Source organism: Momordica charantia, assembly GCF_013281855.1.
Source record: "Momordica charantia cultivar OHB3-1 chromosome 11 unlocalized genomic scaffold, Mcharantia_2.0 BLBB01000011.1, whole genome shotgun sequence".
Taxonomy (NCBI): domain Eukaryota; kingdom Viridiplantae; phylum Streptophyta; class Magnoliopsida; order Cucurbitales; family Cucurbitaceae; genus Momordica; species Momordica charantia.
Genome location: NW_028275159.1, coordinates 5,027,883 through 5,051,265, shown reverse-complemented (window position 1 = coordinate 5,051,265; position 23,383 = coordinate 5,027,883). Strand labels below are relative to the sequence as shown.

Genomic DNA, 23,383 nt, shown 5'->3' with positions numbered 1-23,383 from the left:
TATCCAATGATAAGTGTCAATTTTCATAGCTCAATTGTTTAAAACTCTTTACACAAAGAGTCCATTGGACCCTTCAATTTTAATCTACACAAGAGAAAACTTAAATCTTAGCTTCCTTCCTTGCATTCTACCTAACTTAAACTGAACTCTGCTTCACCAAGCAACTAAACACAATTAGTGGGGCATGATTTAGAGACTAATCTTGTTGATGTCCACAGATAACTGTTTTTTAACACCCCCACCATCTTTGCTAATCACAATCCCAACCAGCTTACACGGTCGGGCTTCTTCAAGCATTTGAACTACACTCCTCATTGTGGGTCTCACCGTTGGGGACCTGCCTGTGCACAAAATAGCAATTCTCAGTACTTTTATAACATCTTCTTTGAAGGCATCTGGGATTCTTGAATCCACCAAGCTTAATACACTTTCTCTGCTCTTCAAATTGTTCGATACCCATTCCACGATATCCTTGTTCTCCCCGAACTCTGCGTCTATCGCTTTTTTCCCACTCACCAACTCCATTAACACCACTCCAAAGCTGTACACGTCACTCTTCTCGTCAACTTTGTAAGTGTATCCGTACTCTGCACGGGTGAACCTCAAAAATCAATTAACGCACTCAAATCAAAACATATCAACATAAGTTTGACATCCTTAAGCACAATGTAACCAAGTAAATGATTTGATGGGTTACGGTATGTTTAATCGAAGAGCAGGTTACCTGGAGCGATGTAACCCGGGGTGCCTGCAATGACATGAGTGGAGGTGTCGTTGAGGCCAGTTGAGTGGAGAATTTTGGCAAGGCCGAAGTCGGCGATTCTGGGCTTGAGGAACTCGTCCAAGAGAATATTACTGGATTTCACGTCCCGGTGGATCACCGGCCGGTCGCAGCAGTGGTGCAGATACTCCAATCCCATGGCGGCGCCGACGGCGATTTCGTATCTGGTTTCCCAATCCAACTCCATTTTTCTGGAGGTGTGAAGCCTGTCCCACAAGCTTCCGTTGGGCATGTATTCGTACACCAGCAGGCTCGAAACCTCGCTCGTTATGCTGCAGTACAGCTTCACCACGTTCACGTGCCGGATCGAACTCAGAGTCTTCACCTCCGATTCGAATTCCGACGATTTCGCCCGGTGTTTCTTCAGAATCGGCGACGTGCTCCGATTCCTCTGTTTCTCGTACGGATCCGTGTTCCAAATATGCTTCACCGCTAGATCTTTCCCGTTTCCGACTGTAACTTTGTAAACGCTGCCAGAACCTCCTTTTCCGATTAGATTCTCGTCTTTAATGGAATCCAGGATCTCGTCCTCTGTGAAGCTCATTACGTGGAAGGATTTCAGGTCCCACGATTCCTCTTTTAGCGACCGGTTTCGATCTTTTTGCCTCTTTTTCAATGTTACGAAGCACCATAGCGTCACGCATAGAAGAAGTAAACCCACGGCGAAACAGATGACGAGTGTACGGACGTCCTTGGACACGCCGGAACTCTGTGAGCATCGTCGTAAGAAGCCATCGACGTCGCTGCAGAGGCCGGGGTTTCCGGCGAAGCTTTCCTGGTAAGCTCCGATCGAGAGCGATGAAGGTACCACGCCGGTTAATTGATTGTTGGAAAGATCGAGGAGACTTAGCTTCAGATGTGAAAGAGTTGAGGGGATTTCACCGGAGAGGCCGTTATTGGAGAGATTCAGAGAGTTCAGAACGGGAAGAAACCCTAGAGACGAAGGGATTTCGCCGGAGAAGAAATTCTCCGCGAGATTGACGATACTCAGGGAACTACACGAGCCAATCGTCTCTGGAATCGAACCGGAGAATTTATTCCCCTGAAATTCGAGGCTATCTAGATCCTTCAGGTCGCCAATCGTCGTCGGAATTTCGTCGGAGAAATTATTATTTCTCAGGTCGACCGAAGCGAGAGATTTAGCTTGCGATATCTCCAATGGCAACCGTCCAGATAAAAGATTGTTTCCGACGTACAATTCCGAGAGAGCCACCGCCTTCGCTATATCGGAAGTAATCGAACCTTCCAATTGATTCGACGCGAGATCGATTATATTCACTTTCGGTAATCCCCAAATCCCGGACGGAACGACGCCGGTGAGCGAGTTCTGGCTTACTCTGAATCTGGTCAAAGTGGAGCAATTAGCGTAGGTCGCCGGAATCTCACCGGAGAAATTGTTCTGCAGAATGAGTAGCTTCTGCATCGTCCGCTGCTTGCACATATCGGGAGGAATTGTGCCCGTCAATTGATTTTCAGAGACATCGATATAATTGAACGCCGTCCAAGAACCAAGCGATTGCGGAAGAGGACCCGTAAGCCTGTTGTTGTAGAGGGAGAGATTCGTCAGCGACTTGAATTCACCGAACTCCGCCGGGACCTGGCCGGAAATTTGGTTGTCAAAAAGTTGCAGAGAAACCAGGCCGTTTAAAAACCTCAGCTCCGAGAGATCCCCTTGAAGATGATTCATCGAAGCGTCAAAATTCGTAAGACTGGTTAGATTTCTTAATCCCACCGGAAGTTTTCCCGTCAATTGATTGCCGTAGAATTCCAACTGCCATAGATTTCGAAGGTTCCCAATCTCCGCCGGAATAGTCCCCGTTATATAATTCTCGGAAAACTCCAAATTACGAAGTTGAGTGAGATTACCTATAGACTTGGAATTTCCCCTGTTAAGCTGCAGTTGGACAAGTAAAGCCAATTGAGGTTCTTCAGATTTGTGACCTCAACCGGAAACGAAGTGTTGTCGAAAGCGTTATCTCCAAGGCTGAGCTGAACCAATCCGGTCAAATTCCCGACGGATTTCCACGGGAACTTCCCGGAAAACCCACTTGTATTCAAATACAGATACTGTAATTGGCTCAGAGAATGCACGTCGGGGAAGGAGCCGGAGAAGAAATTGTTTCCCAGATCCAGGTACTTCAATTTCACACAATTGTTCAGATCCTCCGTGGCTTCACCGTGCAAGGAATTGAACCCAAGAGCCAGCTTCTCCAATGACTGCAGCTGACAAATCGAATCAAAAGGAACGACCCCTGACAATCTCTGTCTGGAGAGGTCGATTTCGGCGACGAAGCCATCGGAATTACAGGCGATTCCGGTGAAATTGCAGAGGGAAATTTCCGATTCCCAGGTGTTGAAAACGTTGGTGGATGGATTTTGGAGAGCGGATTTGAGTTTGGTCAGAAGTTGACGCTCGTCGGAGTTGACTCCAGAGAGTAAGGTGAGGAGAGAGAGGAGGCAGAGAAAATGCAGAGACGACATGTCGTTGGGAGGGTCTCTCCGCCGGAGTTTTGCTTGGAGTGGGAAGAAGAAAACAAGAGTTTTTTAAGGCATTTTTGAAGTGTGTGAGAGCATGAGAAATGCCCAAAACGGTGGCCCAGTGAGTGAAAAAGGTTATTAATTTGGTATAGTAATTGGGATTAGAAGGGAGAAGAATTAAGAAGGGAAAACGACCAAAAAGGTAGAAGTGGATTGGGGTGAATGTTATGTTTTCTAGAACAACTTTTGTATGCTTCTGCACTCTCCGTGGCTTCCACGAAATTGGATACAAACTCTGTATTTAACAGCACCCAACAGGGAATGAGGAGCGAGGCTTCCTCAACTTACCACTTGGGTAAAGTTTAAGCGTCCTTACGTGGCACTTTTCTCAGGTTCCACGTCATCTGAGCTACTCAGCATCTCTATCAGATGATATTGTTACCTTTGACGTAATTTTCACATACTTACTTTTGATTTCATTTGAAAAACCTCACGCCGGAGATATTGTCTCTCACTTATAAATTCATAATCATTTTTTATTGGGTCAATGTGGGACTTTAGTGGCAGTTGATTAAATTATAAAATTTATTTTAATACTCCATCGAAGTTATTAATAAGTCTTTAAACTTTGAATATTATATTTATTTTCCAAATATTAAATTTTATGTTTAATATCTCTATAGATAGTTTTACTTATTTATTTGATGGTATTACTAAGTTAGTTGTAGAGACTTAATTAGGCATAAAATTTATTTAGGACATTTTAGAATTTCTTTCAATATTGGGTTAAATAAACAAACCCGTTCAAAATTTTATTAAAAACGTTTCTACCTTGAAATTTATGGTCCTAACTTAGATGATTTTTTATTTTAGTGTTTAAATTTTCTAACTTTTTCTTCTATTTTGGCCAAGTTCTTAAATACTACTCAACTTGTTTTTTTGTCTTAATCTTCTTCTCTTTTTTTTTTTTTGTTGTTAATCTTATTGTTAGTTTTAAATTAGATATAGGAGATATCTTATCTCATTAAAGGTATATATTATAAGTATGAGCTAGGTTTTTTTGTAATACAATATATAAGGGTGGGAATCGAATTTATAACCTTTTTGGTTTGAGATATATGTCAATTACTCTTGAGTAAACTAGGTAAGTTTTACTTGGCTAACTTTAATTATTAATTAAATAGTTAAGTTACATGGTTAAGAGACTATTATGTTTTTTTCTTTTGTTGAGAGTTCTTATGTATCTCATCATCTTTGATCACTTTGGTACAACAAATAGAAAGTTAACTAATAACTTCAAGAGGAGAACAATATGTGTTAGAATTTTAAGGATGAATAAACCACCACTCAATCCAAACGTTTAAGTTCATGGATTAGATAAATTTAATTCATATATTAGATATCTAACCATACATCTTCACCATTAAACTATGCTATAAAAAAAGTTATAAATGATATATAATATTACTCTAAAAAAGCATAAAATTTAATAGAAAATGACGAATATTTCAAATCAAAATTCTAAAAGTTTAAGAATCAAGAAGAATATAGTTAAAGTTAGCTACCAAAATTATATTTTAACTATTTTTCTAACATGACACGTCACTATATTTGGTTATAGTGTTAGATATCTTTTTTCCTCTACTTTTCTACATCCTTATCGCACCACATCGTTTATTTGCTTCCCTAATTTTTCGTTTTATTTTGTTGAGCTTGTGTCAAGTGCAATATTCTTTTTTTCTATTATTTGAAAAAAATTGATGTAATTTGCGCAGGGCAGCTATTAAGTATGACTCTGGGGCAAACAACACTGATTTTAAAATTGAATCTTATCCATTCGTTTGAAAAGTCTTTTATCATCATTTTTTTTGTGAAATAATATTTTTCTTATCAATTAATTAATGACACTAAGTTGTACCAAACTTTGTGAATAATTTTGCAAAAGCATAGGGTTTTTCCTTTTTTTTTTTTTAACAGAAAAATTCTACAGATATTTCATTGTTTTTAGGTTGTTTAACACTTCAAGATGGAGTTAGGGAATTCAAACCTTCATCCTTATGAATTAATTAATTGAACTAGCTTATTATTTGTCTTTATCAATAGTAATTAACTAATCAAACCTTTTTTAAATTTTTGACATGTAGCATATTTTGTCAAATGAATTATGATTAATCGCTTATGTGTGTATATATATATAAAGTGATTAATTAATAAAAATAATACAAATTCTTTTTCAAAAATCCACAGCTCCACGACCATAGTGCATTATATATTTCCTTGGTGGTTTGACTCATTTATTAGACCAACTTCTGCCTTTGAGTGACTTTAGAACTAATGTTCCATAAAACAGGTGTCACTTAGCCCATTAAAATATTACTAAAGAAAATAAATTTATCCTAATTGCTAACCAATAAAGAGTGTTCCACTTTCAATCTTTAATTTTTGACTTTTTTTTCGTGTTTTGTTCAACTAGTAAATGAAAATTCAAATCTTTTGATATATACTTTAATCAATTGCTCACAAGAATTTTTAATTTTTTTAATAGACATAATATATCTCATAAAGATATTTCAATTATACTTCAACTTCCCGATATTAATAATCAAATAAAAATCTAAACATACAAAAGGAAAAAAAAAAAAAAAAAAACCTTAATGGGTCTTCATATATAGCTAGATTCTTTTTTCTTATCTTTTCATTTGGGAAAGACATTAAAATAAAGTACACATAATTAGTGAATATTTAAACAAAATGTCTCTTTTTAATATAGAAATTAATGGGAAGAGAACAACAAGAGCGAGTAAAATTAACAAAAAATGAGACAAATGAAAGTAGAAGAAGAGTAAAAATATAATAGATGAGAAATGAGAAATTGAGGATCTAAATTGAGAATGAGAGCGTGTGTAGTGTGAAGGCGGAGAATAATGTGGGGTCCACATCGGAAGAAGTCGGTAACGCACGGAAACATAAAAGCCGCCATCGTTGACAATATCTTTATGATGTGGCTCACTTCCTGTCACAACGTGCATAAATTTCAATCCCCCCAAAAATAAAATAAAAAAACAAAAAAACATTCAAATTTTAGATTCTTTTTATAATAGTTACGTCGCGAGGGGTAAGCAAGGTAAAATAAAATTGTCTCTATTTTGGAGGAAGATGGAGTGCCGTTTCCATATTCTGATGGCATTTCAAATCCCAAGATCGAACGTGTGAAATGCCGTAAAAGCCTGAAACTAACCCACTCTCTCTCCCTCCCTCTTCCATGCATTCTAATACACTTTCTTCGACTTATTTTTAATTGGCTAACAAAAAAATATATATAATTAAAGTGGTGTTTTTTTCTTTTTAAATCTCAAAGACCAAAGAAAAGAAAATCCAAATACTTTCAAAATTCAATAACGAGTTATAACCAATAAATATTTCTTTCTTTTTTCCCTTATTTATTGATAGAGTGTCTATACTTAAAATTGACATCGTGAAGATTTAAAAGATCAAATGAAAAGCCAAATCATTTGATCTTGAATTTCAATTATAATATATTACAAGTTAGGGTTTAAAGTTATTAAAGGGGTAAAAATTAAGGACCAACAAATGTTTATTAGGTTGGCGGAACTAAGTTGAAGAGCCATGATAATGAAAAGATCAAAACGTGTGCTAGGTGATTGAAGTTAATATTGATGGTGATGATGATTCGAACAAAAAGATATGCATGTCTGTTTTTTTTTTTCTTTCATAAATAGTAGTCCTTTCAATTTTCATTGAAGTATATGGTTTATAGCGGTCAAGCTTTCCCTTTCAATTTCTCTAAGATTTGAACTCTTTCATTGTGAATCATAATATTAACTTTAATAAGAGATCGTAGAAAAGTCCAATTAATTAGACTTGATCACTCTAATTAATATACTTATAAATTATAATAGCTCTCCCCACTCACACCATCTTTTAATTAAATTGGTGTTATTTTTCTAAAGTAACATGATTTGAGTTCTTCGCTTTGACTGCTTTATGTCTGGTTGGCATCTCCACCAGTACAAATGCTGCCAAATGGAGAAACAAGTGCTTAACGGGTAGGAATTATAAGAAAAGGGCAAAAAAAAGTTTAATTTATTTGGAGATTACTTTGAATATAAAAGGATGTAATTTGATTGAAATAACAATCTAACTTTTACAATTTGATCCCACGTAATTATAAATGTGTAACAATTTAGTTTTTTTAATTTAAAAGTTGTAACGATTTCGTGTTAAATTTAATGAGATTAAATAATGGGTGACCAAATATTTTTGTAAATCAGAGAGAAGAAGCTTATTTCTCATTGTGATGGTCGGGATTGAGTAAGAAAATATGAAGACTATATATAAAAAAGTTACCAAGGTAAAAGAAGAATCCAATTAAAAATGGTAGAAACAAAAAGTGTTAGTTAAAAGTCACATGGCATGATGGTAAAAGTTTTTGATTGAGCAAAAATTCAATGGATTAATCATCGCTTGTATAGTTTTATTACAATTATTAGAAGACACACAGTTATAATTTAATTCATTTACCTTTGTTTAAGCCCTAGCTTAAGTAAATGATTAACTTTTTTAGGTTGAACAAGTGTAATCAAAAGTGGAATTAAGATTTTTCAAAGAGAGAAAAAGCAGCAATAAAGAAAAGAAAAGTCCAAGAATAAGACAAGAGCTGAAGGAATCAAATCCACATATAAAAGGAAAGACAGTAAAGTTAAACAGAAATCAAAGAATCAAAATTAGGTCCTACTCACCATGCACTCCCAATTCAATAATTATTGAAATTATTTTCATGACAAAAATTGTCACAAAATATAATTGCTTAATCAACTGGTCCCTTTTGCTACATCACAATCTCAACTTATTCTTCTTCTTCTTATATTTTGGCTGTATCCAATTAATCTAATGCTTTTCTTTTTTATTCCCATGTGACATTCTTTTAATTTATGTATATATTAATTGTAAATTTCTCACATCTCATTTAGTCATTTGTACCTATATTATCATTATTATTTTAAAGTATTTTTAAAAGGTGTACTAAAGAATATATTAATTATGCTAGTATGAATTTATGATGATGGTAGTAAGAAAACTTGCGGCCATAAAAGATCTGACAAATCTAAAAAGATGATTTTGGTATATTCCTAATCCTTATTATCTATTAGACTAGAGATTGGATTTGGCCAGCTTAATTTTAATTTAGTCCCATAATTTTAGAATAATTATTAGGTTAAAATACTAGTTTTCATATCTTCTACTTCCGGCTTTGATTTATTTTGCTTTATATACTTTCAATTTTTTTCATTAAAAAATGTGACCACTTTGGTCCGATCTTTTAATTTTATTCTTAATCTCATTTTTTCCATCACAATTTCAATACGACACTAAAATCAGTATATCTTTTAAAATGTAAATATTACTTTACACTCAAAATTCTGTTATGTGTAAAATTTGTTTAAATTTTTATAAATAGGGACTAAAATGATCACTTTTTAAAAGTATAGATCAAAATGAACCTTTTCAAAATAGAGAGACTAAAATGAATCAAAGCTTAAAGTACAGAGACCAAAATGAACTTTTTCAAATGACTAAAATAAACCAAGGGTGGAACTACCGGGACAATAAAATAATACTTTAACCTAATTATTATTATTATAGCCAAATTGGATTTGTTTAATTCTATCAAAAGAAAATATCTCTACACCACTAAATGTTAACAATTTTATAATTTGTTTATTTATCTTTGCAAAAAAAAAAAAAAAAGTTTATACTTTCTAGACGGATTGTACATTAGAGTTTAAGTTGGATAAAGATAAATAAAATCAAGTGGATTTTCAAGGAAATAGATATTATATTGTGTGAAGCAAAGGGGCATGGAAGTTTTAGGATTTTTGTAACAAGAGTCAATGCACAACGTCTTGTTTCTCTTTTTACTCAAAAAATTAATAACTCAACTAGTTAATATATGTATCTTCAATAAAAAAAAAAAAGATCAACCATTCAAATTCTCACCTACATTGAACACAAAAAAGAAAAGAAAATACAAATCCTTTTATATTTTCAATTGAATTATCACACATCAACTCATTATCACTTCCTCTATCACATCTAAATAAAATGTGTAAGATAAAAAAATTGTGTTTGTAGACATTTGTTGTGATTTAACCAAACCACAAAAATGGCAATATAATTGAAATTTGATCTTTTGATCAATATCACAATGTCTTAGTTGATCCCGTCAAATGCATTTTTCTAATTTAAATTCCGTTGACCACTAAGGAAAGCAATGATTTGGGGAGCATTAAATGTGGTGGCTCCACAGAAGAAGTTATTAATTTGAAGATATGGTTCGTGGGACGCCGATGGTGAAACATTTTTCCATATCTCTCTTTTTGACCACAGGTATTTAATTGGACCATAGCAATTATTTTGTGGCCAATTGAAGAAGAAGAAGATCAAGAAGAAAGCTCCACCGTTGGTGATGGATTTGATTTGGAGTTAGTTACCGTTATTCTAGGTTGGCCATTTGCAGAGGCGAGAGGAGGGGGCGAGGCTGCCGTAGGTCTCCTTCTCCATGCATTTGCGTGCTCCGTCGCTGTTGTTCAAAAGGAGCGCCAAAATCATAGCCCCATCAAATCAATGTAATCTCACCGTAAAAACTCCTCCAAACTTCAACAAAATGCAACTTCTTTTTCCCAACGCTTCCTTTGTGAATGTGATGTTTCGAAACCTTTTTGATAAATTGACAACAAAATTATTTAGCTGCTCCGAGTGCCAACAATATCCCATTCGATTAAGAAACCAGAAAAATCCATAACATATAAGTTCGGTATAAATGATATCATATAATTATGAAAATTATGGATAGCTGTATGTATTCAACCATAAAACTGAGAGTACGAATTCTCACCCCACAGTGTTATACTAAAAAAACACACATTAAGAATGTAACTTTTTTTTTTCTCTTTTGAGTACAACTAACCAATATAGGATATGTAGATTTAAATATTCGTCTCAACGCTAAACTTTGATTATATTAACATCAAAAACATTAAAAAAAGAATAGGTAACCACAGTTGAGATAATCCATACATATGAATTAAATTTACTAGACCTATTAGTTTAAGTTTTTGGGTTGAGTGATGATTTAATTTATTCCGCTTTAATAATCACCATAGATTGGTCTAGTGAGTGGAAAATATTTAATAAAGAAACCCTAATAGTGGTTTTTAAGTAAAAATATATATATATATATATTTAATTGATATGAGTTATTTTGGGTAGAATTTCAAAAGCAAAATAAGGTGAGTTTATTTATGTGACTAAACTAGTGGATTTAGAGATGTAATGTTGTGACTTAATTATTCCAACAATCCAAATAGGGATAAAAATTATTCTCTTAAAACGAAAAAGAATAATTCTCTTAATTACGTGGCACACCGATTTCGCAAAACTTGAGTCTCTTTAAAACCAAGCACACAACTTTTGCCCACATGCCCAAATGATAAAACAAGGCTTCTTTTTGGGGCTTAGATGGTGGGTTTTATCCCTTCACCAAAACAATTCCTTTTTTTTTATTAAAGCGAATTTATATCGTAGGGGACAGGTCCATCTTTAAGTCACAATGAATCCCACAATTTCAAGCAAATTTTTTTAAAAAGAATTAATAATATAAATATACTTAGTGCATATTGCGTCACAAAATTAATTGCACCAATGACATATGGCCTTTTCTAGCTTTTTATCCACCACTTTATATATATCTATAAACACCAAAAAAAAAAAAAAAAAGTTGCTTACTCGAGTTAGCATCCATCTTTATGATAAATGGTATTATAAATTTGATAGCTTTTTTTTCTTTTTTTAATTTTACATTCTTGTTTCCTAATCGGTAAGTACCAAAATATTACTTCAAAGATACCATTTTGCTTCAAAAAAAAAATATATATATATTGAATTAACAAACAGCTTTATTTTGTTAGGACTTCTCCACTGGAACCCAAATGGGTTTTAAAGGCTCCAGACCATTTGATGTGGTTCTTCCACTTCCATTGGTAAAAGGAACCTTTTTTTTTCTTTGAAATATAAACTTTCTTATTTAAAAAGATGAATGCTTTATGGAAAAGAAAAGATGAGTTTGAATGCAACGTATGCCTATGGAGATTGGTTATTAATATATTTTATCTAATAGGTTTCAAATATTATTTTGGTCCATGTCATTTTGATTTTTATTTTGCTCTATTTATTTTTGAAATTTTTGTTTATTTTAATCTCTATATTTTTCAAACATTTTTCAAACATTCTTTTGATCTCTGTACTCTTAATAAGTGATCATTTTTTTTTTTCGTTTTCAATTTTAGGATTACCCTTCACTCATATATTAATTTAACTAGTCATAAAATTGTAATAAATGGTTTCCACTGCGTATTAAAATTACATAAAAATGAGTGCAAGGGACTTTCCAATTGGTCATCCAATTTAGTATTACCCTCGTTCAAGCATGATTAAATGCCTAAAAATGATTATTTTTAAACGTTGTTTCTAAACCTATTTAATATAATGGGTGCGTTTATTGTTCATGGACTTTAGTTAGAGTTAAGCCTCGTCAAAGTAATTGATAATCCTAGGATTCTTTGTGATAATATTTTGTATCCATTATTTGATATTTCATTTTCTGTTTTTTATTTTTTATAATTTCGTTTTATTGTTTCTAAAATTTTACAACAATAAAAATGATAAAAAAATAAAATAAAACAAAACAAGTGAATGGTTGGTTGATTAAGTTGATATTTTTTTTTAAGTTATAGCATCACCAAATGAGGCCTTCATTTTTTTGTTCTCTTTTTATAATAAATAATTTTGTTTGATTAATACCAAATTTCTACATGTAATTTGTAATTTTCCAAGTGCTAATGAAATTTTGCCAAATTTGTTGACTTATAACATAGTATAATTAGTTAAGATATTAATAATATACTTTATGGGTTTAAAGTTTAAAACTTCATTCTTACCTTTATTTTTTAAAAAGAAATATATTTTTAAAGCTATAATTTTAAAATTCCTTTTTTAGATAATGATAGCAAATAAAGGACCACCTAGAAGGCAGCTAAAATTAAAATATAAATGTTAACAAATTTGGCTTAGTTATTATTTCTGACATCATCCTTTATTCTCTCTTTTTTTTTTTTTTTTTTCTTTTTTGTGTTTGGGAAAAAGGTTGTAATTCGTAAAGTTTTTTTCTTTTTCCTCTTTTTCTCTTTGGTCCAAAAAAAAAAAAAAAAAGTTTAGAAATGGAAATTGTTCGGTCTTGTTTATGATATAATTCCCCTGATATTTTTAGCATACATGTAGGGTAAAAGATCAAACTCATAACATTTTAGTTTGAGACAACTTCCTTAAGTTATTGAGTTCAAATTGATATTTTTCATATTGTTTTTTTATTATATTCTAATATTTTCTTTTTTTACTTATAAATTATGTATTCATTTTCATGAAAATGAAACATATAATTTTTAATATTCTCATTCTTTAAAAGAAATTTTCAAGTCATCCATCAAAACATAAATCAGTAGATAATACACCTATTACCATTTCAAAAGTAGATAGTTTATCTTCCACACTACAATTGAAGCTAATTTTTTTTTCCTAGTTACTACTTTTCATAATTTTTTTAATTAATTCTAATGACTAGCTAAGAGATAACAATCAAGTAAAAAAAAATACCAAAATTAAACAAACACTAATGTAAATCATTTTCACAAATTCCATTCATCGCTTTAATTTTTTATTATCTTTAGCTTTTTGATAGATATATACAATTCCTTTCGTCTTTAATCCGAAAACAGAAATTAATCAACCATGTTAGTTTAGATTTAGGTTGTATTTGGTGAGTACTATATATATATATATACATGGATAATTCACATAAAAAAGGCAAGAAAGGACAATATCTTTATATGAGAATCTCTTTTTCTTTTTATATCTAAATTTCATTTTCTTTTATTTCGATGACCTACTTAGTTATAGATATATTTCAATTAAATATATAATTTAAAAAGTAACAAATAACCCTAATATGATATAGAGAACTATCTAATTTAATTAATCAATATATTACTAACTAATACCTCCCTCTTTAAACTAGGTTTGAATTCACAATTTAAATTACTGCAAAAAATAATGATTTAGAGTTAAAATAATGACATAGATATTTAATTTTAGAACTCACATCCTATCTTTTTCTTATCTAATTTCTTGCAAGTCTATCCATTAGCGTTACCTTTTAGAAAAGAAGCCTTTATAACAATCAAGCTTTGATTGCTTTCATGGTACGTTCAATTTTTTCACATAAAAAATTCAATCTTTGACTAATTATTTTGGATGCTTATTCAGACAAATAAATTAAATATTAAACAGAACTCCACGAATATCATCAAAATATTCTTAGACTTCGTTTAGTTAACCGAAATAGAATAAAAATCAATCCGAATGAAAATATTACTTTTTTAATATTATTTACTATAATTTTTTTGAAACTAGAATCATAAACCTATTGATATTATTTACTAAAATTGTCAGGAATCACAGTAGAATTAGATATATAATAAAATTTAGAATAACTCTTTGTTATTTATACCTAATTATAAATACACTAACTAGAAAGTATACTAATATATTTTTATGGAGAGTATATATTTAATAAATAATTAAAATAAAAGTACATCAATTAAAAAGATCAATATAATTTTTATTCAACGTCATTGAATTAAAATAAATAAAATTTATTATTATAATATTTAATAATTGTGAATTCTGCTTTACTAAAAAAACAATTGATATTAATTGATAATAAAAATAACACAGTAAAATTAAATAAGTGATGAGTTAAATTAGTATTATACTTGTTTTTCCCGACTATTCAATCCCATAAAAAATGTGAGTCAATTATGCAACAGTAGTGTTGATATTTTCCCGTTAACTTAATTTTGAAAAATCATAACATGGATTTATCTCAAAAAAAAAAAAAAAAAATCAGAACATGGATGATGTCCCTATAATAAATTACAAAAATGAAGACTAAACGAGATGCGAATACTAATAATGATATAAATTATATCCTTTGTCAATTCTTCTGAGAAAATGCATCGACTTTTACATATCATACTTCATTGAAATAGTTTTTATTGTAACCAAATTTGCAACAACAGAAAAATAAAATAGTCCTCTGTCTGTTAAAATGGGCCTAAAACTTTTGGGCTCTAGCACATGGGTCAATCAGGTGGATCTCAGACTTGGGCCGACAACAGTTTTGGATCTATAGCCCATTCATATGGAAACTACAACCAAAGGACATTTCGGACAATTTCAGTTTTGTTTTATCAAAATATATTGATCTCTCATTCAAACAATTACATAAATAGAAAAATAAATAAAAATATATACACATTTATTTAAAAAGAAAACAAAAGACTTTCAATCTACCCAATTTAACTCTAACAAACATCAATAACCCATTCATATATTCTAATTATTATTTGAATTGTAATATTGCAAAAACAATTCCTTCAAATATTTTTTAACAAAATTGAATTGGCTGTCATTTTCACTGAGCACTTTTTAAATTTACAATAAATAACTTGTTACTAATTAATTGACAACTACCCATTTAATTAATTTATGGCAAGTAATAGTAACTTACCAAACTTACATTCCTTTTTCAAATGCTCGATTATTGTGCATACATTAATTTATTGAAACCACCTGTATTATTTTGACACATTGTTCATATGTAGATTAGAAGAGCAAATTTTCACAAATTTTATTGCTAGTGGAGTAGGTCAAATAATTCGAGTTTATAAAGTAAAAAGTCAAATAACTAGGTTGCTATAAGAGCAATTAATTCAAATCGTGTGCTAAGATTTTTAGTTGTTATGAGGTAATTAATCAAATGTGTGGCTATAAATTAATTAATCAAGGGTCAATCGTAATTGAATACTAATTTGAGTTACTTGTAAATAATTAATAAAATTTTAAAATCATAATATGACAACTTGTTCGATAATCAATTGATAAATTGTGCATCAGTGAAAAATACAAACGTCATAGGACTAGGTTGGGTCTAAACCAACAAAGTTTTTATTGTTTTTTTAATAATTTAAACCAGCTTATTTTTATATTTAATGATTTTCAACGTTTAGATCGGGAGGACAATTTTGAATAATAAAATTTGACAATTATTATAAATATATTTTTTCTGTAACTTATTTGACAATTTTAATACATAAGAACATAAAAGAATTGGAAAAGGAATCGATATAATAAAAAGAATATTGTTTAAAATCTCATTATTTAATGACATGATTACATAATATATTACAGTATTTACGATACCGATTAGTTCATTGAATTTTAATCAATAAGTTATTGAATTATGTTTCGTGGTTTTCGAATTTTTTAATGAAATATAACATTAAATATTTGTGCTCAATTTACTAATTAAATAACCACTATTTACGTTAAGAGTTATGTGAATAGTCAACTGCAATATGTTATCAATAGTATATTTCAATAAATTATAGATTTAGGTACTCAAAAAAAAAAATTATAGATTTATAATAAACAACCATTAAAAATTGTTGCCAATTATAATTTGGTAGCTACTGAAAATTAGTAAGTTTTTTTTTCGGAGGAATGAGTATTAGTAAGTTATTGTTTATTTCCTAAAACAAATTATAATACTTCCTTCGTATAAAAATCTTCACATAAATATTTTCATCTTTCAAATTGGTCCAATAATTTCAAAAAAAGAAAAAAAAAATTTCACCCAATAATTTCAAAAAATAACAAGTTATTAATCTGTTCTTAAGATTTTTTTTCCCAATTGGTTAAAAAAAACTCTAATAAATAATGTTCCTAGAAATAATTTCACATCTAAAATAATTATCAACTGATAGATCGTTAACCTTAATTTTAGTTTCATTTTTTCCAGCTAAAATTTAGTTATTCAAACGGCAAGCTCTTAAAGAAAATTTTGAGAATTTATTTGACACAGAAATAAAACTATTTTATTATTTTGAAAGAAATACTAAAAATAGAGAAAAATTGAAGTGGTACAATAATACAAATATATTTGATATTAATGGGATTTATTTAATCACATGTCTATTTTCTATAATATTTGGCTACACATGGTATTGCGTTGCTGGAAATTCTGGGAAACAGAGTTAAGATCAGGGCAAAGATGGCCACGTGTTAATGATCCAATGGCCCACAACGCGTAGCTTTTAATGAACAAAACCATTGCCTATCTGGAGCTGTACTCGGACGGGCGGAAGCTCTGCCCGAAAAAACTCCCGCTAGGTCTTGGCCGCCTGCCCCTGCCCGAGCCCTGCCCGCTCCCGCCCCCCTATTGCTTCGTCAAAACACTCGTCTCCTAAAATTTCTGCTAAAACCTAAACCCAATCTCTCTCCGACAACTAGCTATCATTTTGGATTCTCATTGCGCCAATTTCAGTTTCTCTGTCTCTTCTTACATCAAATTTCCTCCGTTAATTTCTCATTGATTCGAATTAATTTCTGTTTCCTTCCGATTGCTTCGTTGTACTGGAAATTTGGAGCTTTAGTTTTCAGTAAAATGTTATAGATTCATGTAGTGATAGTGAGATTTGGTTGCTTAATGGCGTCGATTCGGAGGACACTGTCGCCGGCGTATCCCGATCGGGTGTATCCGAACGGAATCCCGTTTTCAACCTCTTCGCCATCTTCGAAGCTCAATGCGAAGTACTCGTCTCCTTTTTCATCATTTGCCGTCGGTGCCCGGAGATTTGTCTCCGGAGCTTTCTTTCTAAGGCATCCTTCGCGGAAAGGTGGTAATAGTTGGCGGAGAGCGTTCTTTAGATGCTGCGTGTTCTTCTTGCTTGGCTTCTTGCTAGGCATGATGCCGTTTGGCCATGATGCCGACGACATACGTAGCCATGATTTCTCCTTCGAGATCAAGCCGCCGCATGTGAACGCGCAGTTTGAGAAAGATAGTCGTGGTCAGGTTCGGCGAGAGTTTTCAGTAGTCGATTCAGTCAATTTGTTGGTCAAGCCGCCTCCCGAAGTGAATTCGACCATCACTTCGGTGCCGAAGAGGCAGTTAATTGTAGTGACTCCCACGTATAATCGTGCACTTCAGGCCTATTTCTTGAATAGGTTAGGCCAGACGCTGAAGCTCGTGGATCCTCCTCTGCTATGGATTGTGGTGGAGATGAATTCTGCGTCAATGGAGACTGCCGAGATATTGCGGAAAACGGGGGTTATGTATAGGCATCTGATTTGCAATAAAAACATGACAGACGTGAAGGATAGGGGAGTTCATCAGAGGAATGCAGCATTGCAACACATTGAACATCATAAGCTTGATGGGATCGTTTACTTTGCGGATGATGACAATATATATTCGTTGGAGTTGTTTGATGGCCTGAGAAAAATTAGGTAATTGAGCCCGTTCTGATAATTTTACGGGTTACTCTTTTCTTGAATATAGACATAAAATTCGATCATCTTTGGCTATCATGTTCGCCCTACCAACATTTTTCTTTCTATCGTTTGCTCATTTGTTGTCAATTTTATCTGTTGCTTTTAAAGTTGTGGACTACTTGATCTGTCCATTTCCATCATTATTATTATTGCATTTGCTTGTATATTTTATTTTTTTGCTTTGTATTCTCGGTATCTGGTGCGCTTTCATTTCCTGTTATCGTGGCAGTTTTATAGCTGAGAAAATAGTGCACGTAACACACCTTTGATTGCGCAACTAATTTTTGTTTATTTATGTGGGCATCCCAATAATTTCTGGCTCCGTTTAAATTGACTGGAATGTTGAGCGAAAGTGACACCGATTAACAATCACTTTGTTGGCGGTTTTTCCACGAGAGTTGTTGTACCAATTACAAATTTTTCAAGAGCCTAACTCGGTCTTTCTTTTCACGAATCGAACTTTGTACCAATACACTCACTTATTACTGTGATGTCTTTTCCTTGGAAGTCCATGTTAGGGTCCCTCGAACCTTAATTTCATAATATAAGTTTCTATTATATGGCCCTTCCGGTCCTTCCCGTTGCATCAGTACACACTTTCAGTTGCTGTCATTTGAAATGTTTAAGATATTGCTGTCCTATTACTTAATCATAAGCTTTCAAAATTTGAGGAAAAGCTACATTCTTGGAACGCAGTTCAGGCTTCTACTATTGCTGATTTTCCGGGATGGGGTGTTAATGATTTGGAATGCTTTGTCATCTTTTAAATTCCTTTCTGCTAGACTATGCAACTTTTATTTCTTTTATTTGATAGTTTGAGCTGGAGAGAGCCGTTTCTCTTAACAAAGCTATTGCTTCCAAACCAAAATCATATTTTGTGTTCTCTCTACATGACTAAGATTTTTGGTCCGAATTTCTAATTTTTGTTTACTTTGAAGATTCCTTTATCTTAGTATGCTCATCTTTCAGCCGCTTTGGCACTTGGCCCGTTGCGATGCTTGCACAAAACAAAAATAAAGCTATTTTGGAAGGTCCTGTGTGCAATGGAAGTCAAGTAATTGGATGGCACACTAATGAGAAAAGTAAGAGGCTCCGGAGATTTCATGTTGATATGTCTGGATTTGCTTTCAACAGCACCATCCTTTGGGACCCGAAGAGATGGAGACGCCCTACTTCAAAACCAATTCGACAGTTAGACTCTGTGAAAGAGGGTTTCCAGGTATTATTATGTGCCGTTTCCATAGTTTTTGAAGTTGTCATTCACATGCATGCAGTGCTATAATTTCTTTGCTTTTCGCTCTTTTTTCCCTTTCTTTTTTGCCAGGAGACTACATTCATCGAGCAAGTAGTAGAAGATGAAAGTCAAATGGAAGGTGTGCCTACCGGCTGTTCAAAAGTAATGAATTGGCATCTTCATTTGGAAGTTCCTAATTCTGTTTATCCCAGTGGTTGGGTGTTTCAGAAGAATCTCGATTACGTCCTGCCAATTAAGTGATCAAACCTTGCCATTGCAGTTTGAAGCTTAGAATTTGAGACAGGTACTATATTCTTGAGGCAACCAGGCTCTTGCAAGTTCTTTATCTGTAAACTCAAAGAATTCAGGGTGTGAACCTGGGTAAACGTGTTGATTTAAGGAAATCTGATAATGGGAAGCCTCCTTATAATCTAGAGGCTGAGGCTTTCCCCCATAAAAGATGTAAAACGAGGGAGGAAAAGACACAATCTATATTTTATCTGATTCTAATACTTACAGCTTCTTCAATTTTTGGGCACTTGAAGTTCATTTCAGTTATACCATTTGTTAGTAGTAAACAGAGTTGCTGTAACAATGACATAGTCCTTGCTTTCTTTCATTGCAGTTTGATCTAAATCTCAATTTTGGTGGCTTTTGACTCCCGATTGGATCATTGCTTTAATTGCCGCTGTTGGTGATGAAGAGTTCCATGCCTAGCTTGGCTTTCAACACAAAGGAATACAAGTTTATCATTTTTACTTGTAAGAATTTTCTTGCATATTCTTTAACAGAGATGAGTTTCGTTTATAGTTGTAGATTTTTAGTGCTTAGAGAGTTTTTAATTTCTCAATCTTCAATTGTTACAGCAAAACCTTCCAAATAGAGTGTGGGGCAGGGTCTATTGTATATCTAAACTCTGTATTTGTTGTAAAACCGGTTGGTGATCGAATCAATGGGGCCTAATCAAGTAAGGCCACTTTCTTCTAAGCTGTAAGATCGTTTGCACCATTATTATTCCCTATTACCCTCACTGTTTCAACACACACCATTTTTTAATACTTTAGAAGGTGCTTATATATTCATAATCACCTGAATTACCCTAAAAAGTCAGCCCCTATGTATTCATCTCTTTGCTTTAGAAGGTGCTTATATATTCATAATCACCTGAATTACCCTAAAAGTCAGCCCTATGTATTCATCTCTTTGCTTTTGACGAAATGTCACAAATTGTTGGGTTTGTAAGGTGATTGCAAACAAAGTTTGCTACGGAAAGGAATGATATGGGTATATAAGAGAGGACAATTATCTCTTGGTACGAGGACAATGACCGCACAGACCGGCAAGGAATGAGTCGACTAAGCGATTCAAAGCTGGATTGTTTCGGAAACTCTGGCATGGCGCCGTGAACTCTTGCAGTCTGAAAGAGGACTCCGACGCCATTGCCGAGGATTTCGGTGTTGTTTTCGCCTGCTCCGGCGAGAAGGTAGAACTCTGTTAGGGCTCTGGAGAAGGAGGTTTTGAGGTCATCAGAAAGCCGAAGGTCGTTGTGGGTTGCGTCGAGGGTGAAGAAGACGAGAGAAGTGTATGTGGAGGGGGAGAGCTGATCAAGAAGTGAGAGTTTGACGGATTTTAGATGATGAGATGGTGGTGAAGAAGATGGTGCGATGGTTTCTGTGGATGACACATTAAAACAAAAAGTTAATGGTAATAGATTTACTAGACATAAAAATAAATTTTTAGGAACTTATTAGAATGTTGTTAAGATATAGAGACTTAAATAAACACAATTTTGAAACTTCAAAAATTTAATAGAATTTTTTTAAAATACAAGGCTTGCTAGACAGAACCCTGATTTAATATTTTTGGATCAGATTGATTTAACTAACAATTTATTCTTAAATATACTGGTGTTTTTATATTGTTACAAAAATATAATTTCTTAAACCTCGATGATTATGTAGAGCTATTATTTTATTTTATTTATATTCTGTTTTTGAATGGGTTGTTTTATTTTATTTAAAAATTAAGTAATTAATAACTCTGATACAGATTGAAAGATATCTCCACGTTAAAAATAAAAAATAAAAATTCCGGACCAATATGCTGATAAACACCTATTTTAATAATTCTAGAAAAAAATCCAACGAAAATTCAGTAAATTTGGATAAATCTTATATTTGAATGAATAAATTAAACAAAAAAAAAATGATGGCGCAGTCGCTGCTGGGCCACAAAAACCGGAAACGACGCCGTAGCTGAATCCGGTTCCGAGTTGAGTAGATTTTCCAGAGGAAAAGGGAAAAGGAAAAAGGAAAAAGGAAAAATAAAAAAGTAGAATGCAGTGATATAAATTCTTCCACCAACACTCCACTCTCCACTACCAAACGATCGAAGAAGAAAATTAAACTCGCCTGTCCCCCGGTTCGGTTCAACGCAGTTGAAGCATGTCATCGGATATAGAATCACAGCCGTCCGATTATCGACATTTTGGATCTGTTTGCAAATGCTGACTTTCTGTAGCTGAAATGCAGATGCATCTCCCTTTGGATCCAAACAGCAAACCACTCCCCCTCCTGTTTATTCCCAACACCATCTCCATCTCAATCTGAAGTACCAATAATCATCGATGAACCGGAAGTGGAACTGGGGACGATCTCCTATTTATTCCCAACACATGTCCATCTCAATCAATCACCAAAAACAGATGAATCGGAAGTGGAACCAGGTTTATACGATCTCAAAATTGGTGCACTTTTAGACGTTGTGGATCTTCATTTGGATGTACATTGAAGTGTATTTCACCCATCCTTTTACCGGTCGAATTTTGAAATTCCCATCACTTGATGGCGACAAACTCTATCCTGATGAAGAGGATCTTAAACTACCTTGGCTAACTCCTGAAGTCCTCGAGGCCTCATACTTCAAGCCTGACGAACACATAGTTTTCAAAGCCATAATGTTATGCCTGACGAACGCATAGTTTTCAAAGCCATAATGTCCAAAGATCCCGATTTATTCCCCAATGACTATACAGCCATTGCTATTCACTTTGATTATAAAATATTCTCTTCAGTTAAACCCGGCGCTAAATATTGGGTTGAAATAAAAGATAAAGGATTGCACCGCTTTTTCAAATGTTATTGTTTATAAGGGCTTGGTTTATGGAGTGACCTATCACGGTGGACTTGGATGTATTGATGAGATTTTGACCACATTGACATTAAAGGTAAGTTGCACGTGATTGTACCAAATCACATGAAGTATACTCAGACGACTTACTTGGAGTCGTCTCAAGATGAATTATTACAAGTTCGAATGTTAATTAGCAAGACACTCGATATGTTTATTATGGACGAGACTCATTTGACATTGAGGATTTGACATTGAGGTTTTTAAGCTCGTGGAGGATGAGGGGAAGATGAAATGGTCTGAAGTTTATATAGCTCGGGAGAAGATGCATTGTTCTTGGGCAGACAACTATTCAACTTGTTCTTGGGCGACAACTATTCAACGTCTATTTTGGCTTCTAATTTTCCAAATTATATTTGCAATCTTAATTGCATATATTTTACAAATAATTTCTATCACCATGGATATTCATACACCAATGTAACAGATGGTTTGACATCGAAATCTACAATGTATCTGATCGAAGTTTTCAATTACATTCTTTGATGTCCTCCTCACCCGCTTCTTACATCCAATTTGGTTTCTACCTCTTCAGAGAGCTCATCTTGTGCCTTAACTAATGAGGTTATTTTTCTTAGTGTTTATCTTCTGTTTTTATTTATGTATGATAATTACAAAATAAATAAATATATATTATATGCTTCAAAAAATTTGCATGGGTTATTATTAGAAAAATGGATGTTGATAAATGTTAGAAAGATGGATATTGACCGGTAGTATAACCTATTTATTTTTATAAATATATTTGAATGCTATCTTACCATGTTTATATTTCGAAACAAATTTAAAGATAAATGAAAAATGAAAAATAAAAAATTAATAGCATTACTAAAATAACTTTTTAGGCTAAAGGCAAACATTCAAAATCTATTTCACCTACATGTACATTCTATGAAATTAAAATAGATTCATTTTTTTTTCCTTTAATCATTCTTACCTGAAAATGGAGCAATGTCTTTCAATTCCCAAATTTGGCGGAAGTTGTTTACAATGTTAAATGTCTATACGAAATTACAACTTCGCCGCAACTGTGTCAAGCATGAGTCCAACGATCTCCATCACTGACTATACTATATATATTCCCATTAAAAAGGCGTTTACTTTCTACTGTTTATTCGAAGAAGACGAGAGAGGGTTCGGAAGACATTGTCTGACGTCCAGTGTCTTTTTCCAAA

General features: G+C 32.9%; 3 protein-coding genes across 4 annotated transcripts; 1 reads left to right on the top strand and 2 right to left on the bottom strand.

Moving 5' to 3' along the window:
• Positions 1-3,745, bottom strand: LOC111007874 (Leucine-rich receptor-like protein kinase family protein). Its single transcript, XM_022280409.2, is given in 3 exon segments — positions 1-587; positions 725-2,656; positions 2,659-3,745. Coding segments are annotated over 3 exon segments (2,934 nt in total). The 5' UTR covers positions 3,263-3,745; the 3' UTR covers positions 1-189.
• A 12,889-nt stretch (positions 3,746-16,634) lies between these two features.
• IRX9-L (Nucleotide-diphospho-sugar transferases superfamily protein) lies at positions 16,635-20,006 on the top strand. Of its 2 annotated transcripts, XR_002601605.2 has the most exons (5): positions 16,635-17,740; positions 18,755-19,004; positions 19,110-19,323; positions 19,645-19,780; positions 19,886-20,006. XR_002601605.2 is itself a non-coding variant. In XM_022286847.2 (4 exons), the coding sequence occupies exons 1-3, from the start codon at positions 16,941-16,943 to the stop codon at positions 19,278-19,280; spliced, it is 1,221 nt and encodes a 406-aa protein (XP_022142539.1). In that variant the 5' UTR covers positions 16,635-16,940; the 3' UTR covers positions 19,281-19,323; positions 19,645-20,006. The 2 variants fall into 2 exon arrangements, 1 of the variants encoding a protein (XP_022142539.1); XM_022286847.2 differs by having other exon boundaries at positions 19,645-20,006.
• Positions 20,007-20,214: 208 nt separating this feature from the next.
• On the bottom strand, positions 20,215-21,974 carry LOC148208039 (limonoid 21-O-acetyltransferse-like). The gene is made up of 2 exons (XM_088119668.1): positions 21,905-21,974; positions 20,215-20,690 (listed from the first exon to the last, which is right to left on the bottom strand). Exons 1-2 carry the CDS (start codon positions 21,972-21,974, stop codon positions 20,215-20,217), a joined length of 546 nt encoding a protein of 181 aa, XP_087975794.1.
• Between the last annotated feature and the right edge of the window lie 1,409 nt (positions 21,975-23,383).